The sequence below is a fragment of the Phyllostomus discolor genome, chromosome 12 (genome assembly GCF_004126475.2).
Source record: "Phyllostomus discolor isolate MPI-MPIP mPhyDis1 chromosome 12, mPhyDis1.pri.v3, whole genome shotgun sequence".
Classification (NCBI taxonomy): domain Eukaryota; kingdom Metazoa; phylum Chordata; class Mammalia; order Chiroptera; family Phyllostomidae; genus Phyllostomus; species Phyllostomus discolor.
In genome coordinates this window covers 9014862-9021904 of record NC_040914.2, presented here as the reverse complement: position 1 = coordinate 9021904, position 7043 = coordinate 9014862, and the positions used below count along the sequence as shown (strand labels likewise).

General features: G+C 53.2%; 4 protein-coding genes across 4 annotated transcripts in view; 3 read left to right on the top strand and 1 right to left on the bottom strand.

Moving 5' to 3' along the window:
• The window catches only part of LOC118497666 (carcinoembryonic antigen-related cell adhesion molecule 21-like), an 834765-nt gene that overhangs the window by 494482 nt on the left and 333240 nt on the right, over positions 1-7043 (top strand). The window lies entirely within an intron of this gene.
• Positions 1-7043, top strand: part of LOC118497667 (carcinoembryonic antigen-related cell adhesion molecule 1-like) — a 746496-nt gene that overhangs the window by 411408 nt on the left and 328045 nt on the right. The window lies entirely within an intron of this gene.
• PAFAH1B3 (platelet activating factor acetylhydrolase 1b catalytic subunit 3) lies at positions 292-2659 on the bottom strand. Its single transcript, XM_028530385.2, has 5 exons — positions 2274-2659; positions 2004-2093; positions 1351-1467; positions 1150-1272; positions 292-622 (listed from the first exon to the last, which is right to left on the bottom strand). Exons 1-5 carry the CDS (start codon positions 2346-2348, stop codon positions 335-337), a joined length of 693 nt encoding a protein of 230 aa, XP_028386186.1. The 5' UTR covers positions 2349-2659; the 3' UTR covers positions 292-334.
• PRR19 (proline rich 19) lies at positions 2983-6783 on the top strand. Its single transcript, XM_036012843.1, has 3 exons — positions 2983-3460; positions 5550-6174; positions 6261-6783. Exons 2-3 carry the CDS (start codon positions 5556-5558, stop codon positions 6716-6718), a joined length of 1077 nt encoding a protein of 358 aa, XP_035868736.1. The 5' UTR covers positions 2983-3460; positions 5550-5555; the 3' UTR covers positions 6719-6783.

The window sequence follows — 7043 nt, the reverse complement described above, 5'->3', positions numbered from 1 at the left end:
GCAAATATTGGAGGACTACTTTGGGTGAGCTTTGACTGATAAGCCACTTTGTTCCCGGAATTCTTTTCTTGACACTGATCCTGCAGGGTAGTGTTGGCAAACTGATTTCACCTAGTGTTACTGGTTGGTAGTGCCTTCCTGGAACACTGTTGTGCTAGAAATTGGCCTTGCTCTACAAGAACAAGAGTTCTTCAATAGATGGATGACCCTACAGAGTTGCAGGGTCACAGAGATGAGGCCTGAGGCTGAGCTACTTAGATAGGCATGGCTATTAAGCAGAAAATAGGACAGGAGACTCAAGGACAAGAATTTAATGTTGTAGAAAAGTGGATGCTTAGAGTGTGGGCTCTGGCAGAGAGACACCCTGGCCCTGGTCTTGGGCTAGCAGGCGCAGAAGCAGAGAGTGCAGGGTCCGGCAGACAGGTGTATAGCCCAGGCGGCTCAGGTGCAGGTAATCATACATGTCATGGTGGCTTATGGTACCATCTGAGTGCACAAACCCAGGGTCAGCATCCAGGAAGTGGGCCCGTGGATGGCCAGCCAACGTTGCCCGTACCAGCTCGTTCACCTGTTGGTTTTTCTCACGAAGTGGGTTAGGGTGCTGGCCCCTCGGAAGCAGGCCCTGAGGAGGGGCACCAAGAGTTGTGAGGAAATGTCCTATCAACATCTGGGTCCTACCAGCATCTCTGTGCCAAACTCTTCTCCAACCCCCATCATGAAGTCCCCAGCTGAATGCATTAGGGATGGGAAATGGGGATTGGAAGGTTAATTCCTGACGTTTTGTCTGAGACCCCACCCAGCGACAACAGCCTTGTAAAAATGTTGACAAAATAGCAAGGGGTCAGTCCCTCTATCAGGAAGAAATATGCCAGCTAGAAGTGATGTAGTATAGATTCACCCCAGGAGTGCCTGACATATTCTAAATCTTGACACCCCAGAATCTCCAGTGCTGGGCAAAGGGACCTAACTGGTGCCTGCACAAGCCCTTATTCACAGCTGCTGTGATGGATGTAACAAGTGTCAATGTGAAATTTTGCTTGAAAGCCACTGCTCTGTGCCAAGCTGCCCAGAACCGTGCCAGCTGTGGTTACACCTGAGGGGGTCCCTGAACACTGCCATTCTTCCTTTCCCGCTCTCCCACACTCTCACCAGCACCACGACACGGGCCTGGGGCTGCCGCTGGTTCACCAGCTGCACGATGGCCTTGATGCCGCCAGCCACCTGCTCTGCTGTGTGTCCATGGTTGTTGGTACCCACCCAGACCACCACGATCTGTGGAGAGAAAGGCATGGAGCAGTGGTGAGGGCACAGGCCAAGGGAGGTGTAGCTGCCCACCGAAGCCCTGCTCACCTTAGGCCGGATGTGTTCCAGCTCCCCATTCTCCAGCCGCCACAGCACATGCTGCGTGCCATCACCCCCAATGCCAAAGTTAAGTGCATGCAGAGGAGAGAAGAGCTCCCGCCAGATCTGTGGGCAAGAAGTGTGGGCACAGGGGCATTGTCAGCATGGACCACTACTCTGGGTCCAAATGTTAATCAAATGTCATTATGGAAAAGTCTCTCTTCATGGAAGCCATCTGGTTAAATCTCACCTAGAGCAAACCCCAGTATGGTCAAACCTCACTTTATGCAAACCCATTATACTGTTGGAACTCCAGTGGAGCAAGACTCACTTTGTGGAAGGCCACTTGGGTTAAATCTTGTTTAGTGGAGTGAAGAAGAGCTATTACAGTTGAAATCCATTAAGCAAACAATAAAGAGCCTCACCTTAGGCAATATTGCAGGAAAGCTTCATTTTAAGTCTCACTATACGACCCTAGCTTGACAAAGCCAGGGCATGCATTTCCCTCTCAGTAGAATGTTGCCCTTACACTGAAATTCTGGGTGTTCGGCGCTACCTGAGACTATTTCAGGTACCCCATATCCGTCCTGGCCTGAAGTCTGGTCTAGGCCTGTCAGTGAGGGCAGGCCTGGGTGGAGCAGGAGGAGGGAAACGGGCCTCACCTCGCACTGGTGCATTAGCTGGACCAAAGAGTCCCCGATGAAGACGACCTCGGGTTCTTTATCTTTGCTGTCAGCCACGAACCGATGGTGCTTCAGGGATGAATAAAGGATAATTATGGCACTCTCGTTCCAGGGCCCGCCCGGCCCTGCTTCCTTAGGCAGCACCGTTCTAACTGCCCTAAGTTTCCCAATCAGGTAGTAGGAGCCGCCCGAACCAGCTGAACTCCTGAGCCCCGGCCCCAACCCCTTATCGCCGGCAGGGTCGCTCACCAGGGACATCCAGCGTCCGTCGCCCTGAACGTCCTGCACCGGCGTGGGCTTGCTGGCTGGGTTCTCTCCGCTCATGTTGGAGTCGTAGTTTTTGCAGGATGAGCGAACGAGTTTGGCCACGGACTACTCCCGGAGGAGGTGGCTCCGCCACGCCCACCCCTACCCCTGGCAACAATGGAGGGCCCAGACGCTCGCACTTCAGCGGCGGATGAAGTCCGGTCCCGGGCACCGCCTCCTCTCTAGGGGCGGAAACCTTCACTTAGTAAGGGAGACGGATCTGGAACTTGCTTCCCCTACGGCTGCCTCGCAGTGAGCTCGTCCGGCGCTTCCCGCCCCGGGCTCCTTTCCACTCCGTGGCTGCGGATACAGTACCCTTGCACCTGGGGAAAGGGGAAGGCGAGACCAACTGGCATCCATGGGAGGAGGCGGGAGAAACCACCCCACCGGCGTCACGGGGAGGGGCGAAGTACCAGAAAGGCCGAGAGTGGGCGGGGAAAAAAAGTCTAGCACCCTGCTTGGGGGAAAGAAACCATTTGCTGTAGGAGGGAAAGTGTGCGCAAGGGCTCGCGGGCTCTCGCTCTCTCTGTCTTCCTCCCCCCGCCTCTCACCCCCTCTCCCTCTTTTCCTTCCTGTCTCTCCCTCTCTCTCTCCCACTCTGCGTGTGAGTGTGTGTCCGGGTTCGGCCCCATTCACGTGATGGGGGTGGAGAGGAGTGAGTGGACGAGTCCATTCTTGGATCTCTTGAAGGGGTGGCTCGTAAGCACCTGGCTAGGAGGAGGCGCTCCCATTTTTTTACGGTTGAGGGGAAGAAAAAGAAAATGGCAAAATGTGCAAATTAGAAGCTCAGTTGTAAGGAAACACTCTAAGGCGGCGCCAGGACTTTAGTGAGCTTATCTGCTCATGGGGCCTCCTACTCAAAAACACCAATTTTGTGGCATAAAATCTAAACTACACGTCTTTGCATTCCAGATATCACAAGCCATGCAAGGAGGTTAGAAGAAAGTGAAGAAAGAGAAAAGAAATTAGAGACGGTGCAAGGCCCAGGTCTAGCCTGGCGAACCTCCCACAGCAGCTCACCTTGCAGATCTGTGGCCTCTGCTCCCTTCCCTAAACCCACTGCCAACCAACAACTTCAGCTGGGTGTGTCTGGGCTCTGAAACCTACATCCACAGCCAAGGACACCTAAGGTCGATCCTCCCCCCACCCCCATCTTAATCTCAGATCTCGTCTTCCAGATCTCCCGGTTCTCGGGGAACAGGGGTGTGTGTGTGGGGGGGGGCCCACACCCCCTAAACCTTGTGGCCGTTTTACTAGATGGGACCTTCCCATCTATTTGTTCCTTCTAGGCAGGTTGATACTGAGTTAGAGAAATGATTCTATTGTTTATGTTTTTATTTATTTATTTATTTATTTATTTTATTGTTTATGTTTTACTTCAATACACTTGCCTAGTACAGAGCCTGACTCATAGTACCGAGTACTGTGGCTGTTCACAAGTACTTGCTGAATCAATATTACATGAATAGATCAGATCCTGGCCTTGTCCCAGTGTTGACAGAGCTGAGGGGTGGATCAAAGTTGTGATTAAGGGAGGAACTGGGGACCTCTGGGGATCAGACAGAGGACGACTTGATGGCGAGGGGTATCTTAGAAGGAATAGTATCTGAGTCAGGATTTGAAAGATCATGGTTAGCCAAGCAATATTTCACAGATCACACAGCTCATTGGGGGATGGGAAATACCTTGGCATAGTCTGATTTTAAAGTCTGAGGGGAGCCCTGGCTGGGTAGCTCAGTGGGTTGGAGCATTGTTCTTGGTGCACCAAGGTTGTGGGTTCAATCCCTGGTTCGCGTACATGCCAGATTCAACCAATGAATGCATGGATAGGTAGAGCAACAAATCGATGATTCTCTCTTCCTTTCTCTCTCTCTCTAAAAAAATCAATCAATACATTTTCTTAAAAAAGTCCGAGCAGACGAGTGTAGATAGATAAATTTGAAAGGTAGACAGTTCCTGAAGCAAAGCTTAGTAAGAAACAAAGCTTCAAGGCTTTCATTCACCAAGGACCATTTTAAGTTGGATGTTGACTTATCTCATACTTACAGCAACCCTTGAGAAGTAGGTACTGTTAGGAATCCCATTTTACAGATTAGGAAACTGAAGATCTGAGCAGTTACACACTTCTCCAAGTTCATACAGCTCAAATTTGCCAGTCTGGGCATTGGAACCTAGCCCCAGAGCCTAGCTTTGAATGGCGACCCTACACTGATTTTCTGCGAGTGAAATCTCTGACCGCCCGGGACTGGCTAGCCCGTTTCCTGCTCCAGACAGTAAGTCCCCTTATAGACGTGTAAACCAATGGGATTCGGAAACTGAAAGGCCTCCTCACAGCCAATTGGTGGCTGGGAGGTGCCCAAGCACAAATGGGAGATTTATGAATGTGAAGGCGGGACTACAACGGGCGTTCACGTCTTCTGGCACGTGCCTTTGAGCCTCGCGCCTCTAAGACGCTGAAAAGTCAAAGGGCACAATAGGGGCACGCGCATGCGCAGGAAGTTCGAGGCTCGGAAGCGCACCAGGCACCTGTAGCGAGCTGTGGGAATCACCTTGGAAAAGAAGCCATTGTGCCCCCTAGGCAGGTGGGGTGGGCGGGGCTAGGGGGCAGGGGTGGGCTTTGTTGGAGCAGGAAGTGAAGTGCCCCTCCCCCACCTTTACCCCACCAACCGTACCTCTCTTTTCTACCTCAACAGCTCCACCCTCCTCACATCCTCCACAGCCCAACTCTCCCAACCCCGTGACCAGGCCCCAGTCCCTAGTCCCTGATAGCTCTGCTGTCACCCTGTGTGTCCTACAGGTTCTTCTCTGTACAACTACTTCCCTCTGTCTCTCTTGCCTGCCTTTCCTTCTCTACCATCTCCCTCTACTTTTTGCGTTCTCCAGTACCATCTCTACCCCCAGGATTTCTCTTCTGTCCAAAATCTGTTTTGGTTCTCCAGATCCCTCCAGTCTCATGATCCTTCCCCCATTCCATCTTTTAGCTATTTCCTCATGTCCCTGTAACCCTTGTATTCCCTGACAGATATTCCCATACAGCAAGCCTCTCTTGATCCCACCCTATCCTTATGATGACTTCCTAGACCCAGCCCTTTCTAATCCCTCTGTGCCCATTCCCTCTCTCATTTTGTCTATTTCACCCCAAACTATCTCTTCTCACTACTCACTTTTAGTTCTCTGGCTTATCTGCTTATTGATGACCACCCTATCTTTGTATTCCAGGACACTATGGACCCACGGGGACCAGCCCCCCAGTCTTTCCAGAGGACTGAGAAACCTGGTCGGGTCCGCCGTCGAAAGACCAGGAGGGAGCGTAATAAGGCCCTGGTGGGCAGCCGCCGGCCATTGGCTCATCAGGATCCTCTTGTGGCCAGTCGGAATCCACCCATAGACCTCCAGGATCCTGTGGCCTCTACTGCCCCCAAGCTTGTGGTCATAACCCAAGGCCGGTTAAGCCGGGACCACCGGGGTCTCTTCAGCCATGAGGTGAAATCTCTGGATGTGGCCCGGCTGCTTAGCAGTGGGTCCCTGGAACCAGGCACCCCCACACTACCCACCAAGCTTTCACCAAGCCCAGGCAGGGCCCGAGGACCAGCCTCACAGTCAACAGGCAAGGAGAACCAGGTGCCTGGAGACTCGGGCCCAGGCCCACCTAGTCCCTCAGAGCTCCCTGGCTTGGGGCAGCTGCTAGGGGAGTTGCAGTGCCAGCTGATTCTACCACAGGCTTTCCCCAGGAGGAACCTAGTGCAAGAGAACAGGGATGCCATCGTGGGTACCTTACAGGCCTGCCATGGCTGTGTGCCCGACCTTACCCTGGTACTCCGGGGCTGCCAGCTGCCCTTGTCAGGTGAGCCTACCTCCTGCCTCCTCTGCTTCCCTTCCCCTTGTCTGTTTTAGCTCAGCTGTCCCCCACGTTTCTTTCCTTTTTGTCAGGGATCAAGCCTGGGTACCCTGAGAGACGAAGGATCAATAGCCCTGAGCAGGCCCCAGGGGAAGGAAGGCAGAGGAGGAGACAGGGGACAAAGGAATTCGCCTTTGCTGTGCCTCACACCTCCAGCACTCCCACTACACACAGAGTGAGCCTGCCACCACCGAAAGGTCCTTGGCCACCCACATTGCCTTTGTTGTCTTCACCCTCTGCAGTGGCCTGGGGCCCCCCAACAGCCTTTGACCTGCTGAAAAGCATCTGGTTGGTGGCCACACCACCCCCACCCCACAACTGTGGGGTAAGCACACCGAAGCCCCTGTCTCAGCAGCTGTCCCCATTGTTGTCCCGAAGCTCTGCCCTGGACTGGAGTCCCAGCATACCTGTCCCACAGCCCAGCCTCTCCTGGGTGGTAGCCCAGAGCAGCCCAGAGACCTGGTCCTTTCCACCCATGAGACTGTACTAAGGGGGCTAATGCTGGGCTAGGGGCAGCATTCCCAGCCACTTCAATAAAATATCTTCTTCATTGTCCTCTTCATTTTTAGTGAGTGGCTGACTCAGGAGAGCTGTTTGCCTTAGCTCTGAGTTCTGAGTCCAAAATGGAGGGGAAGGTACTATCACTTGTCTCCTTCCTAGGCCTTGAGGGGCCAGCAGACTGGAGAAATCTGGGGCTTTAGTTAGTTCAGTACATCCACCCACTGAGGCCAACTGTGTGCTGGGCTCTGAGCTGTGGAGATGCTGGGACCCCACAGTGAGTGAAATAGACTCTGTCCCCAGGAGACTCCCAGTCC

What these genes read in the sequence shown, in the direction of transcription:
- PAFAH1B3 (XM_028530385.2), bottom strand. Translation starts at nt 2,348, where the DNA reads ATGAGCGGAGAGAACCCAGCCAGCAAGCCCACGCCGGTGCAGGACGTT. An exon ending in AGCTAATGCACCAGTGCGAG is followed by an intron (nt 1,468 to 2,003) that starts GTGAGGCCCGTT and finishes TCTTGCCCACAG; the next exon opens with ATCTGGCGGGAGCTCTTCTC. An exon ending in AGGCCCGTGTCGTGGTGCTG is followed by an intron (nt 623 to 1,149) that starts GTGAGAGTGTGG and finishes GCCCCTCCTCAG; the next exon opens with GGCCTGCTTCCGAGGGGCCA.
- PRR19 (XM_036012843.1), top strand. Translation starts at nt 5,556, where the DNA reads ATGGACCCACGGGGACCAGCCCCCCAGTCTTTCCAGAGGACTGAGAAA. An exon ending in CTGCCAGCTGCCCTTGTCAG is followed by an intron (nt 6,175 to 6,260) that starts GTGAGCCTACCT and finishes CCTTTTTGTCAG; the next exon opens with GGATCAAGCCTGGGTACCCT.